Consider the following 14,256-nt stretch of genomic DNA (forward strand, 5'->3'; position numbering starts at 1 on the left):
TCACCCTTAATTTTGAAGTGCCAGTCTGTCTATGTTAACCTCGACATATACATATAAACAAGCATTTAGTTATGTTTAATAGGAATGTAGTATTGTATGTTGTATTCCTGATGGGGGTCAGAAATTGTAAGTATGTTTACCCTGCACACATACCATATGTGTGCATTTTTTTTATGATTATTTGTGTATATCATGTATTTTCAGTTACTGTCTGATTGTCTTTTACAATATGTAACGTCACAATAGTTTGTTGAGAACAAAGAACATAGGAGTAGTCAGGTTGCTTCACAAACATCTGCCTTTGTTTTTAACAAACATCCTCAGTTATCAAGATTACGATTGGAATCTGGCCACTAACTTTCAGTGATCATGTTCAAAAGATCAGGTGGTCAAAGAATCATTTGAATATAGCAGTAGAAGATGTTAAGGTTTGGAGAAACTGACCAAATGATACTGCTGCCCACAAGAAGGACAAAAGAAGGACAAAGAATAAGTGTGTGAGTCTTTACACGGCCACTTCAATAGTTATTCTTAATTAGCATTATGTTCAATCCCCTTTTGTCTTCAGATCTCCTTTAATTCTTTGTGGCACAGATGCAACAAGGTGCCAGAAACATTCCTCAGAGATTTTGGTTCATGCCGAGTCGACATGACTGCATCACACAGTTGCTGCAGGTTTACTGGCTGCACATCCATGATAGGAATCTCCACATCACCTTCTAGAAAGGTGTGAAGGTGCTCTATTGGACTGAATCTGCTAACTGTGAAGGTCATTTGATTTCAGTGACCTCATTGTTAAGATACCAGAAACCAGTGGTATGTTCTCCTACTGGAAGGAGCCATCAGCAGATGGTCACTGTGGTCATAAAGAGATAAACATGGTCAACAAGACCCCAGAGGAAAATGTCTCCCACACATTATACCATCAACACCGTGAACCATTGATGAGACAGGATGAACCCATATTGTTTATGCCAAAATCTGACCCTACCATCCAAATGTTGCAGCAGAAATCAAGACTCATCAGAACACACAGCATTTTTCTTCTGTTGTCCAGTTTTGGTGAGCCTGTGCAAATTGTAGCCTCAGATTCTTGTTCTTAGTCAAAAGGAGTGCAGAAGACCACACCCAGTGCTGCTGAAGCACATCTGCTTCAGAGGTAGATGTGTTGTGCATTCAGAGATGCTCTTCTGCGTACCTTTGTTGTAAAGAGTGTTTATTTGAGTTAATATGCTTTCCTGTCAGCTTAAAGCAGACTGGCCATTCTCCTCTGACCTCTGGCATCAACAAGGCATTTTTAGCCAGAGAACTGCCGCTCAGTGGATATTTTTTTTCTTTTTCAGACCATCCTCTGTCAACCCTGGAGATGGTCATGTGGGAAAATTCCAGTAGCTCAGCAGTTTTTGAAACACACAGACCAACTGTTCTGGCATCAACAATCACACTGCGTTCAAAGTCATTTAAATCAGTTTGAAATCGAGCAGGTCATCTTGGCCATGTTTACATGTGCTGAGCTGCTGTCGTGTGGTTGGCTGATTAGTTAATGAGCAGTTGAACAGGTGAACCAAATGAAGTGGTCAGTGAGTGCATACACAACATTTGTGAGACTTATAATACAATGTTATGCAGAAGATGTTAATATCACTACAGGACTGAGATATATATTCACTTCCATAGAAAGCCCTTTAAATGTAAATCAAAACAATATGCAGTTACTTGGCTGTATATAACAACAATCAATATAAAACAACCAAATGTTAAAACTGAGAAATGATATTGTCGCTTTAAATGATATGTCAGCAAATCATTTAAAAAGGGTTTAGATATTTATATTACAAATGTGTAGCATCTTTCTTTTATTTGTCTCTGTAGGTGCTTAGAAACGTCACAGTTAGAGCCTCCTTTGTTAAATATTGGCATTTATAGTGCTTCAAATAGTATCAGTTGTTTTCAGATCTGGACTTTTAAGCAGTTTTGCATTGTCTGGTTAAGTAAGGTCTTCTCTATGAAAGATATAAATAAGGACAATTTTTGTCAAACATTTCCCATTAATGAGCAAGTGATTTTTATGCGCATTAACTTTGTAATGAAGCTTGCAAAATCAAGGGTTATCTTCCAATTTACACACAGTGTAAAAACTTCAGCAAAGGTTTGAGCTATAACTTTAGAAAGTGTTGTGCCAAAAGCAAAAGAAATCAGTTTAGACTTGAGAAAAAGAATTGCTTCTGCTCACAAAGCAGGAAGTTTATCGCAGAGTTCCTGAGTGTCAAGAACTGGAGCAAGAAGTGTGATCGAGAAATTCAAATAGAGCAACACAGTACAGAACAAGCCTGGCAGAGGCAGAAAGTGAAAGATTTCAAAGAGTGTGGAAAGAAAACTAGTGAGAGATGTGTCTGCAGAGCCCAGGACAACTGCAGAGGGGTAGGGTAACCCTACACCTGCAAACCAGACTGAAACAAGCTAAGGTGGAGATCAGAAGAAAGTAGAGATTTTTAGCCACAGATATGCTGCTTATAGTTGGAGAAAGAAGGGGAAGGCATACAAGCCAAAATAACACCATCCCTACAGCGAAACATGGTGGTGGGAGCATTAAGCTGTGGGGATGCTTCAGTCCATCTGGAACTGGAAATCTCATCAAGGTGGAAGGAATGAAGAAGAAAGAAGGATATGTGACGATTTTAAATGAAAACCTCAAGCAGTCGGTAGTAAAACTGTCCTTACTTTTTTAAAATTTTCATGTAGGCTAAGTACAGATTTTCTAAATATGTGAGTTGGATCCTCTCTTCCCAACAATTATAGTAAGGGGTCTGTCCTATGGGTCATGATGGACGACAAAAGTGTTCAATTATTCAAGTTACATGGTGGATTTTTTTTTTTTTTTTGCGTAACCCTGAAATATGAAGACATCTCAATATATTCTGATAACTTAATCCAGATTTTTTTTAATGCAGCCCTCTGTCCTAACACTGACCTGTCCTCTCTCTCACAGCAGGTTCCTATAACTGTGTCTCTCTTTAAGTTAAGAGAGATGTTGTGCAGCTATCGAGAGGGACTGAGGGGTCGGTGTTTGGGGGTCCAGGGTAAGGTTGATGTGCTGTGGTGGGACTCCTACTTTCACAGGCTTTTCCTCTCTTCTAACCCTGAAAGTTGTCGTCAGCTTCTGCGTTTTCTCTCCCTTCTTTAAGTACAGTGCCCTCTGATGTGGAAACTGTACTGTTTTGTATCGTGTACTGTGTGTATATTATTGTGTCACATTGATTTAGTGTTTGTGAACTCATTTCTCCTCTAATTTTTCCCTTTGTTTGACTCTCTTCTCTTCCTCTCACTGTGTCAACCACAAGTTTCTTTCCAGGTGTGCTCACTGTGCTGTTAAGCTGGTTATCACGCTAGACTGGCTTGCCAAACTAAACCAAACTCAAACATAAGCAAACACATTTTTTTTAAAAAGAAAAGGAAAAAAAGAAGTCCGGCTACGCTTTATTGACCGTTGTTTATTGTAATAACTCCTGTTTAACCGTTATGCTATATAGATACATATACTTACACATATATAACCTATATATGTACTTATATATATCTGTATATAACCATTCAGCCATCCTTACACTTTAGAGTCCACCTTTCTCTCTATTTCCCCTCTAACTTTGTGGGTCCTCTCTTCCTTTGCCTCTGTCTTTCCCTCTTCTGTCCCTATCTGTGTAGGTGTCTATAGTCACCCTTATAGCTAATGCGTTGGGCTACTCCGATCTAGGCCCGATTAAATCACTCAGGACACTGAGGGCCTTGAGACCCCTCAGGGCCCTGTCACGTTTTGAAGGGATGAGGGTAAGACCCAAGATACCAGGCAGCTGGTCCTTTTGCATGCCGAATAAATAAAAAGTATCAGCGCATGCTAGAGATGGCAGAATAGATTTTAAATATCTCTGAGGGGACTTTTCTTTTTTTAAAGATGACTCCTTGGATTAGTGAGAAGCTTTTTGCATGGACGCAGATCATCTCAGATGGTCATCATACATCTGATTTGATTAATCATGTTTCATTTCATATATAATAAATTTAGCATTATTTTAAAGCATTTAGCAGTGACTCCAAATATTAGCAAAATTAAACTCTGTCCAATGCTTTATTTAAAAAAGTAGACTGCACTCCAACTTTTTGCTTGAGTGATTCAGCACGCTACAATAAAAGCTCTGTTTAGTACCAGCTGAAGGAACAACTAGAGGTTGGTTTGAACTGTCAGGCAAAACAAATTCAAGCTGAGCCATGCAATAGGGTTATGACACAGACCCAAAATGCAGTCTGTTAAGTGCTACAGAGCCCCCAGCTCAAATGAACAGATATCCAAATTGGTAGTTAATCTTTGTGCATACTTCATTTACAAGGTGCACACAGTTAAGTCTGTCCTTAAGTGTGTGCACAGTTTCTACATCTATAGTTGTGATGTAACTCCAGAGTTTTAACTAATAAACAAACAAAACAGAATCTGGTTTAATCTGGTTATTTCATGTGATGGATTGCGTCAGCCTCTGGTTGTTGCTGGGCAAAAAAAAAAACAACAAAAATTTTTATCGTGCCTAGGCTCAGCATCTTTTGGCTTTTGCTCTGGCTCAAGTGTCCTGTTATCTGATATTATCACAGTTTGGCTTTGGCATTGTCACACTGGAAGATCAACAAACTTCTGGTTGCATAACCCCTCCCCTGACATCCTTGCTCATCACTCCTCAGTGAATTTCATCACCATGATTTTCACGATCACCGTTTTGCAGTTATATTAAGTTATCGCATAGCTGCATTGTCTCTATATTACAACATTAGACAGAACACAAAATAACGCAAATAATTTTGACATTTGATGTTTGCCTATAGTTTTGGTTTATTTGGCTTTCTGTTTTCATGGCTTGGTGTTTGGAAATGCACATTCCTGTGTTTTCCTCCTAATTCTAACAGCTGTATATCATTCAGGACGGTAAAGTTATCTTTTATATTAACAGTTCATGCAATCATTACTTAATTGATTGAATTAATTTGTTGCATTGAGCAGCCACAGCTAACACAAATGTTCTCTTGACATACTGGAACACAAATAGTATACGAGTGTGTATGAATGCAATATACTTTTAATGGGAATAACAATATGCTGGGGCACAATACAAAAAAATCTGATAATGTGGATTAGAAGCTACAAAAGGATAACTTTATAATGATTTAGAACTAGTTGTAATGAGTTTTAGTTTAATATACCAAGCTGTCATAAAACAGTACTACGTCATTTAAATGCTGACAGTCAAAAGTGATGATTTATAAAATTTGTAATATCCCCTTTATTACCAAAACCTATAACACAAACTATTTTAAGCATGGCTTTCTGTTCAAAGTTGAAATAATCAGAGTTCTACACTGTTTTGACTTGTTGTGCATTGTATTGTGCCCTGTTGTTATACTCGCTTGTAGGTTATTGTGATTGGCATGAATTTTTACGAAGCAATCACATAACGCAACTTGAGTCTCTAAGGGAGGGAAAGAATGTGCATTTCTATGTAAGTGTGTGTTTCTGTGCAAAATGTTATAACATCTACAAGCAGGTGGTGTTTGATTGCTAACATACACTCTTGTCTGCTCCCCACCCCCCTGTTCTTTTTAGGTTGTAGTGAATGCCTTGGTGGGTGCAATTCCCTCAATCATGAATGTGTTGCTGGTGTGTCTCATCTTCTGGCTCATCTTCAGCATCATGGGTGTCAATCTGTTTGCTGGAAAGTATTACTATTGTTTCAATGAGACAGCTGAGGAGTACTTTCTACCGCATGAGGTGAACAACAAAACAGAGTGCTTCGCACTCATCAATGACAACTATACTGAAGTCAGATGGAAGAATGTCAAGATCAATTTTGACAACGTGGGCGCGGGATACCTGGCACTCCTACAAGTGGTGAGAAACTTTTTTTTTTTGCTACTTCGCATTTGTACAATTTTTTTGTTTTCTCACACTGTGACTGCCACCATCGCAGGCAACATTCAAAGGCTGGATGGACATCATGTATGCGGCAATAGATTCTAGAAAGGTAAGCTTTTTCAGTTTACAGATAGTCTGACTTTCACATCAGCAGGACCTACAGTTTTTTTAATATGTTTTTTTGTTTATGGCAATTTGTAGGTGGAGGATCAGCCCATTTATGAGGACAACTTGTACATGTACATCTACTTTGTCATATTCATCATCTTTGGCTCATTCTTTACCCTAAACCTCTTCATTGGTGTCATCATTGATAACTTCAATCAACAGAAGAAAAAGATAAGATTGCTTTTCTTCATTTATCTCTCAAATATACACATTTTTACTTTCTCACCAGAGTTAGATGAAACAGTCAATTACACTATAATCAAGAAGACAGATGTATGTCCCAAAATGTCAGGTTAATCCTTTAGGATTAAAATCTACACCGCTGACTTTGACTTTTTTTTAAAGTAGATCCTGCACTGGAAAATGTGGTCCTGCAGATTGTAACCAAATTGTTTTTTGTCCCTTTACTTTGGAGGTCAGGATATCTTCATGACAGAAGAGCAGAAGAAGTATTACAATGCAATGAAGAAACTAGGGTCCAAGAAACCACAGAAACCAATCCCCAGGCCCCAGGTAAATATTCTCCTCCCTTCTCCTCCACGCAAGTTACATTTCTAAAAATCATTAAGAAAATCACTCCAACATCCCTCTTCTGTCTTCTCGCTTTCTCCTCAGAACAAAATCCAGGGCATGGTGTTTGACTTTGTGACGCAGCAGGTGTTTGACATCTCCATCATGATACTCATCTGCCTCAACATGGTCACTATGATGGTGGAGACAGACAATCAGTCGGAGGAGACAGAGAATGTGCTTTACTGGGTCAACTTTGTCTTCATTGTTGTCTTCACTGGCGAGTTTTTACTGAAGCTCTTCGCACTACGTCACTATTACTTCACCAATGGCTGGAACATTTTCGATGTGGTTGTGGTCATCCTTTCAATTGTGGGCAAGTATTTAAAAAGGCTGTTTATGTATGAGGGGAAAAGTCAAAGCAGCTTTACTGGAAATGGCTCAAATAAGCCAATTTCATTCACGTACTGCAGATGCACACAGCTCAAACATGAGCCAGACTTTAAGCTAACCTGTGTGTAGTCTCCTGCAAACTCTGTTCAGGCAGCTCTCTTGCCTAAACCAAACTTTGTGTTTCTACCAGTTGTAATATATATATGAATTAAAATATATGTAGCACTAATGTGCGCAACCTGTCAGAAGGTGAAATTTAAAATCTTTCTTTATATTTTGCTTTCAAGCAGCCAGACTTTCTTGGAATTTTTAAAGTGGTGTTGAGCAATAGCACTTTCTTGCTAGTAGCCTGTCACAAAAATCCATAATTTGGTTCCATTTCTTTAATCGAATCTATGAAAATATAACATAGTTTGACAGGGATAAAATTTTATTTTTGCACCAACAAAATAGCTAAAAGCTTGGCTTATCTCAGCATGGTGGGCAACTGTGCCGTTAAAAGATTTAAAGCCAATCTTATGGAAGGGAAACATTGAGAAAGGGCTGAGGTATGCCAAATTACTCAAGAACTGGACTGAAAATAAGCCTCAGGAAAGCTGCATAAGAGAGTTCAGGCTCAGTTAAAGAACACAGCTGGTGTAAAGAAATATTTCCCATTTTCCAAGTAAATATAAAGAAATATAAAGAAATCAGGGATTGCTGGACTTTTGCCCAGTATACATAAAATCAAATATAAAAAAAACTTCAATTTCTTTCTTTCAAATGTCTTCAGTTCAAACGTTGCCATACAGTTTTTCCTGGCTTTTTGTTGTGATCCTCGTGCTGTATAAAAACAGATGAATTACTAACTAAGACCAACAAATAATGAAGAATCAATGTTTCTTTTCCTGCTGTGTGGAATGGGGTAAAGCATTCAGTCGGCTTTTGTCTCAGCCTTAACTAACATGTGTTTGTTTTTCCTTCCTTTGAATTTCAGGAATGTTTCTGGCTGACCTGATTGAGAAATACTTTGTCTCACCAACACTGTTCAGGGTGATCCGTCTGGCTCGTATCGGCAGGATCCTGCGTCTCATCAAGGGGGCCAAAGGAATCAGAACTCTTCTGTTTGCCCTTATGATGTCACTTCCTGCCTTGTTCAATATTGGCCTCCTTCTTTTCCTGGTTATGTTCATTTTCTCCATCTTTGGAATGTCTAACTTTGGCTATGTGAAATACGGGGCTGGAATTGATGACATGTACAATTTTGAAACCTTTGGCAACAGCATGATCATCCTGTTTATGATCACCACGTCTGCGGGATGGGATGGCCTTCTGCTGCCTATTCTGAACTACCCTCCGGACTGTGACCCCTACTTCGAGAACCCTGGGACCCCTGTTACGGGAGACTGCGGCAACCCATCGGTGGGCATCTTCTTCTTTGTTATGTACATCATCATTTCTTTCCTGATTGTAGTCAACATGTATATTGCCATCATCCTGGAGAATTTCAGCGTGGCCACAGAGGAGAGTGCAGACCCACTCAGTGAGGATGACTTTGAGACCTTTTATGAAATTTGGGAGAAGTTTGACCCAGATGCCTCCCAGTTCATCACCTATGCCAAGCTTTCTGACTTTGCAGATGCACTCGAACACCCACTCCGCGTGCCCAAGCCTAATACCATTGAACTGATTGCAATGGACATGCCTATGGTGAGTGGAGACCGCATACACTGTCTGGACATCCTCTTTGCCTTCACCAAGCGTGTGCTGGGTGACAGCGGCGAGTTGGACATGTTGAGGCAACAAATGGAGGAGCGTTTCGTGGCTGCCAATCCTTCCAAGGTCTCTTATGAGCCTATCACCACCACTCTGAGACGCAAGCAGGAGGATGTGTCTGCCAGAATCATTCAAAGGGCCTACCGCTCCCATTTGGCCAGTCGGGGTTTTGTTTGTAAGCGCAAACCAGCCAATAACAAAGACGAGAATGGTGGTAACAATCAGGAACAAGAAAAGAAAGAGGGCACTCCCTCAACTGCCTCCCTGCCTTCTTATGACAGTGTAACCAAACCTGAGAAGGAGAAACAGGACGACAACAATGAGGGCAAAGGGGGAAGGAAAGAGAAAGGAAGAAACCAAAAAGACATCAGGGAATCCAAATGTTAGGCCACTGGATGTATATTCACAGTAATAACAAAAAGATGATACTAATGCGAGCGGAAACTCACCAACACAGTTGTACAGATTATTTCATTTGCAAGTCAGAAAAAAAAAGTCTTCAGTAATTTTGTTTACAGACTTCATTCTTATATTGATGCAGAGAGAAGCATCTTGGTCTGTTACAGCTTGAAGACTTGAACTTTAGTCAAACCAAACATAATCAGCATACTGTGCGACTCTGTATCTGGACTACTTAACAAAAAGTCAATCAAAACAGACTGCGTCCCATACCGCTCACGTATGACTGGTCTTACAGATAAGTTGAGCAAACTCTACACCAAGAGGTGAAATGGAAAAAACAACAACAAAAAAATCACGCGTCTGGATGCAAGGAATGGTTTTCTTATGGAAGACAGTACTGTGAAAGACAACAAGGATGCTGCTCGCTGCTGAAGAAACGCCTTCTTGCAGCAGCCACAGAGTGTTTCTGTGTCGTTTAATACAGAAATGTATAAAGGAACAAATGGCACACTCACTCTATGAGCAAACAGAAGGTGAGTGAAAGACACAAATAACAGTGTGAACTACTTTTTTGTTTTATTGAGCTAGAAATTGTTTTCGTTTTGTTTTTTGAGCAGCGAAAATGCAAACAGAAGAAAAAAAAAAGAACAATATCCAACAAGTTTGCCCATGTCAATCAACTCTTCTACTCATTTTATCTTTGTTATAATCCACATCGAAATCCTTTTTTTAACATGGGCTTTCACACCAAATTGAGTAAGTGTCTGTTTATTATGGAGTCAACTCGGGCCAAGGGCTTAACATTTACTCAGAAAGATTTCCAAACAAATAATAAGTGTGCTTGTTCAATGCATAGAAATGACTTGCATGATGGCATGTTTTGATCAGAAATCTTTGCATGAATTATCATAGTCCACAAGACACTAATACTCAGACCACGACGGTGGCTCGACTGTACGATCAAGACATGTTCGAAATTTGAAAGTTCAGAGTAATTTGTTCCACGAAGATAGGCGATGTGGGGAGGGGGGGGGTTGATCAGCTTAAAATGGATCCAAATTTTAATCTCATTACTCAGCACATTTCAAATTACTGTTTAAACCTGTTGTCTCTATAGATGGAAGAATGATATATGTCGGGAAATGATAGCACCGTCAGTGCATCAGTGGGTGAAATAAAAAATAAATAAATAAGTAAATAGTTGCTGCTTTGGAGATTTTGAGTGTGTAAGATTTAGAGAGAGATATTTGTGTGTGTCATGGGACTGAAACGTTTGTTAATTTGGACAGAAATACAGTATTTTCAAGGGCACAGCACTTTGAAATGAAAAAAAAAAGAAGCTTATATTTATAATTTGTATGCACCTATGTAATGCTCCATACCATCTGCCTTTATTTTTGTGTAATCGGGCATTGTGGGTATCCTGCTGTCAGTGGTTTGTGGGGATTTCACAGGTTTGGCAAACTCCTTTCTATTTCTAATGTTTCTCTGTGGGTGGTTAGACCTTTTCTGATAGGGCTGACAAGAGTTTTGATCCTTGTTAGGTTAATTTATTTACACAAAATGTAAATGTATGTATCTTTTGTTGTTGTTGTTGTTGTTGTTGTTGTTATTTTCTTTCAGGATATAATTTCCATGTCTTATTTTGTGCTTTTACTTTTAGAGAAACGATCTTGTGATGAGACATATTAGTAGTATCTTATTTTGTTGAGAAATGGGAAATAATGAATGGGTGATGAGAACATTGTGCGTGGAGAAGCCAAAGAGACCTGCCTTGTTATCCCTTGTTGCCCTTTGTCCATGGAGTGGGATTGGGTTAAGTATGCCCTGCCCAGTCTGTTTTCTCGCTGTCGTTATTAGACAGAGACCCTAGAAATGTATGCAATGCTTGAAAAATTCATCCCTTTTTCTCAGGAGATATTATAAATGTACTATTATGAGCTCTGCAACAAAATGCAAGTGAATGTGATGGGAGTATTTATGAAATCATGTTTTACTCTTTTGTTTTATGCCATGTTGATGGACGATGATCTCGGCTGGCTGTTGCGTTGCTGACAGCCGCCCGGTCAGGGGCCACTTTAGTGCTTCCTGCTTACGATGCTTAGAACTATAGGGCTAGAAGCATCTCGATGAAACGGCGTCATTGCGCTCGCTTGTAATGGTGACGTTTATATGAATAGTCATTATGGACTGCAGTCTGGTCTCAGTTAATTTCAGTAAACAAACTAATGTTCACCCTGATAGCAGCCAGATATAGGAAACACTGTGAGGAGATGTCATGAAAGTGAATTGGGACACGTTGGTTTGAGCAGCACTCTTAATTCCTTCTGAAGCAGAAGGGGATTGTTCAGTGGATCGGCCCAGATTTCAGTATTCACCAACAACAAGTGCTCCGAGCATCTCATTTGCCATGTTTTTCTCCCTATTGCTCTACTGCATAACAAATACCAAATAATCAGGCAGAGCACTGGATGCATCTTTACGGTGCTGTGAGCCTAGGCACCACACCAGAGCTTATGCACTTCCTGTCGTCCAGTGATGTCACTACCCGTTTATAAGCCGCTCCCAACCCCTCCTCATCCGTTTTCAAGTTCCATGGTCCAGTTGCTGCATGAAATCTCCAAAATCAGTGTGGGTGTTACCTTGAACCAAATAAAAAACGCTGAATGACAAACGTAAAAGCTACTGCCGTCCATTTTCTCCGAGACCTCCACGAATACGAGATTGACAGGAAGAAAGAGGGAAAATAAAAAATCGATACACATACATCCATTTGGGGAAAAAAAGAAATAAAATTCAGGCTTCGTTCTATAGGGCACAAACTGCAAAAGCTAAGACTGGACTTTTTAAGAGGCTATAAATAATGTATTATATTATTTTAACAGCATGTGTAGTTTTTTTGTAAATACAGGATTACTTAAAAAAAGAAAAACTACAGCTATTAATCTAACACTAAATATTAATAACCATAAATAGAATGGCTTCCAGCTGACACCCCTTGTCACACTTGTTAGGCTGTGACGCATTTGTTAGATGGAATAGGTTTTTTCTTTCTTTCGTTCTTTTTTGATTCACATTTCACAAAAAAGAGGGAAGTAAGCTAATCTATATTTAAAAAAAACTGATTGTAATAAAAACTGTATAAATTCATATGTGCATATACAGAGCTATATTACATATATATTATATATATATTCTACCATTATATATATATATAGTATATATACATTAGAACAGTGTCTGTAACTCAACTCTCCTGTCCACTCCTTGCATTGAGGTGAAACCAGAGCCCCAGAGTGTAACTGATCATGCTTCTTTCTTTGTGTGGTATGTTCAGAGAAATAACCAAAACTCTGGCCTGCCCAGGACTTGTGCATACTGGGTACCAGCGTACAATGCATGGTGTTGTACTGGCTGCTTGCTGAGAAATGTGGAGCCTGCCTTGGTTAGAGGATTGCACTACCAGCATACCCTTTTGTATATGTGTGACGATGTCTTGCCCCTACTTTCCTATATTGTAGACACAAGGTTAAACGGTTTCACACACACGCACACTAACACCCTCGCACATGCGCACACAAACACGCACACTCACACACACACACACACACTCACAGCCTTTTTGCAGGCGACTGCTGGTTAACCCGTGTGCCCCGACTACGAGCCACAGCTCACTCTGTGTGACGATTTCTTTTGCTTGTTGCAGCTCTAACCCTCCATGTTTCCCGTTAACACACTGCTGTAGTTTTGGAGCTCACCTTTAATTTCGCTGTCACTTTCAATATGATATAATAATAATGATTTTAAGGGTTAGTTGTCTTAACTGTCTGTGTGTTTGTTTATGGTGCAATATCTCTTAACGGCACGTGCCTTTTTAGCTTTCTATTTAGTCTGTCGATAAATCAGCAATGAGAATCTCAACACCCATCGAAGTGAATCAAAACGGAGCACGATAGATGCAATGTATTGAGTTCGTAAATAACCTGAACTGAAAAACTCACCACCTAGATTAGACTGTCTGGACTAACATCTTGTAGAGTCATGTAGTAGAAGTGCTCTCTGTGTGTTCTGTTTACTGGCTCTCGGGCTAGCAAAAGAACAGCTTGCCTTTTGTTTTACACTACAGCTCATTTCCTAATGTTGGTTTACCAAATGGTATATGAGGCCATTCTTTTGTAGCATGACTGAGATACATTTCTTTTCTTTGAAACTACTTTAACTGAAAAAACCCTTTTGACTGTCATTGTCTCTTGCCACTAATACAGTCAGAAAGATAACACGTGTCGCACAACCACATTGGAAGTTAAATGAGAATCAGTGAAAGAATGTCTTCATTTGAGCACGAATCTATTTCCAAACAATAAAGCAGCCTTCCAGTTATTCCTCTGGCTGGTGTCATTTTTGGTTCTACAATGCATGGTTCTCATACAAAGTCTGACGATGTATCGCTGCATCATAATCTGTGTTATCTATTTAAGAAAATTACTGACACTTTAAAGAAGGTAATTTTGTTTGTTGCTGATGATGACAAAAATTGCAAGGCAGGGAATGTTTGCAGGTTGCAGTATACAGGGAGGGACAGAGACTACATTAAAGAACTATGTAGTTTGTGTAGTTGTGAGAACGAGAACATAGCCTTCCTGCAGGAGTACGCATATGACATCGTTTCTGTTTGTGTTACCTGAATGCGACTCTTTGATCTGCCGTGTTTTGGGTGTGTCACGGTGAAACTGTAGTAAGATGGCAGGTGTGTGCTTGCATGTGCCCCCCCCCCCCCCCCCCCCCCCCGGCCCTCCTCCTCCGTGTGTGTAAGGTGGTGCACTGAGTGAGGCAGGCGGGTGGTGGGGCGGGGAGGAGAGAGACAGCACTGCAGTGCAGATAGATGAATGCAGTGGCCTGGGCTGAGTCAGCAGCATGTTCCCAACAGGCTCAGACTGTACAACTCGCTGCATAGCGCCTCCTTGCCCACAGCAAGCAAAGCAGAGGGATCTACTTCAAGAAGACGAGGAGCACATGAGAACAGTGAACATATGCACACGGGAGTGAAAAGCAAGTCGGCCGCCGAGGATGGAAGCGTC

At 39.8% G+C, this 14,256-nt stretch overlaps 1 protein-coding gene across 8 annotated transcripts in view; it reads left to right on the forward strand.

Moving 5' to 3' along the window:
• scn8ab (sodium channel, voltage gated, type VIII, alpha subunit b) overlaps positions 1–13,166 on the forward strand; it is a 48,203-nt gene extending 35,037 nt beyond the window's left edge. For all 8 annotated transcript variants that reach the window (XM_042222051.1, XM_042222050.1, XM_042222052.1 and 5 more), the window contains 7 exons: positions 3,703–3,825; positions 5,642–5,926; positions 6,006–6,059; positions 6,152–6,289; positions 6,527–6,631; positions 6,734–7,004; positions 7,998–13,166. In XM_042222051.1, coding sequence (XP_042077985.1) covers positions 3,703–3,825; positions 5,642–5,926; positions 6,006–6,059; positions 6,152–6,289; positions 6,527–6,631; positions 6,734–7,004; positions 7,998–9,163 — 2,142 coding nt within the window. In that variant the 3' untranslated portion in view covers positions 9,164–13,166. The remainder of the gene's footprint in view (positions 1–3,702; positions 3,826–5,641; positions 5,927–6,005; positions 6,060–6,151; positions 6,290–6,526; positions 6,632–6,733; positions 7,005–7,997) is intronic.
• Positions 13,167–14,256: the final 1,090 nt, after the last annotated feature.

Source organism: Haplochromis burtoni, unplaced genomic scaffold (genome assembly GCF_018398535.1).
Source record: "Haplochromis burtoni strain Fernald_Lab_line unplaced genomic scaffold, NCSU_Asbu1 Contig_79, whole genome shotgun sequence".
Lineage (NCBI taxonomy): Eukaryota > Metazoa > Chordata > Actinopteri > Cichliformes > Cichlidae > Haplochromis > Haplochromis burtoni.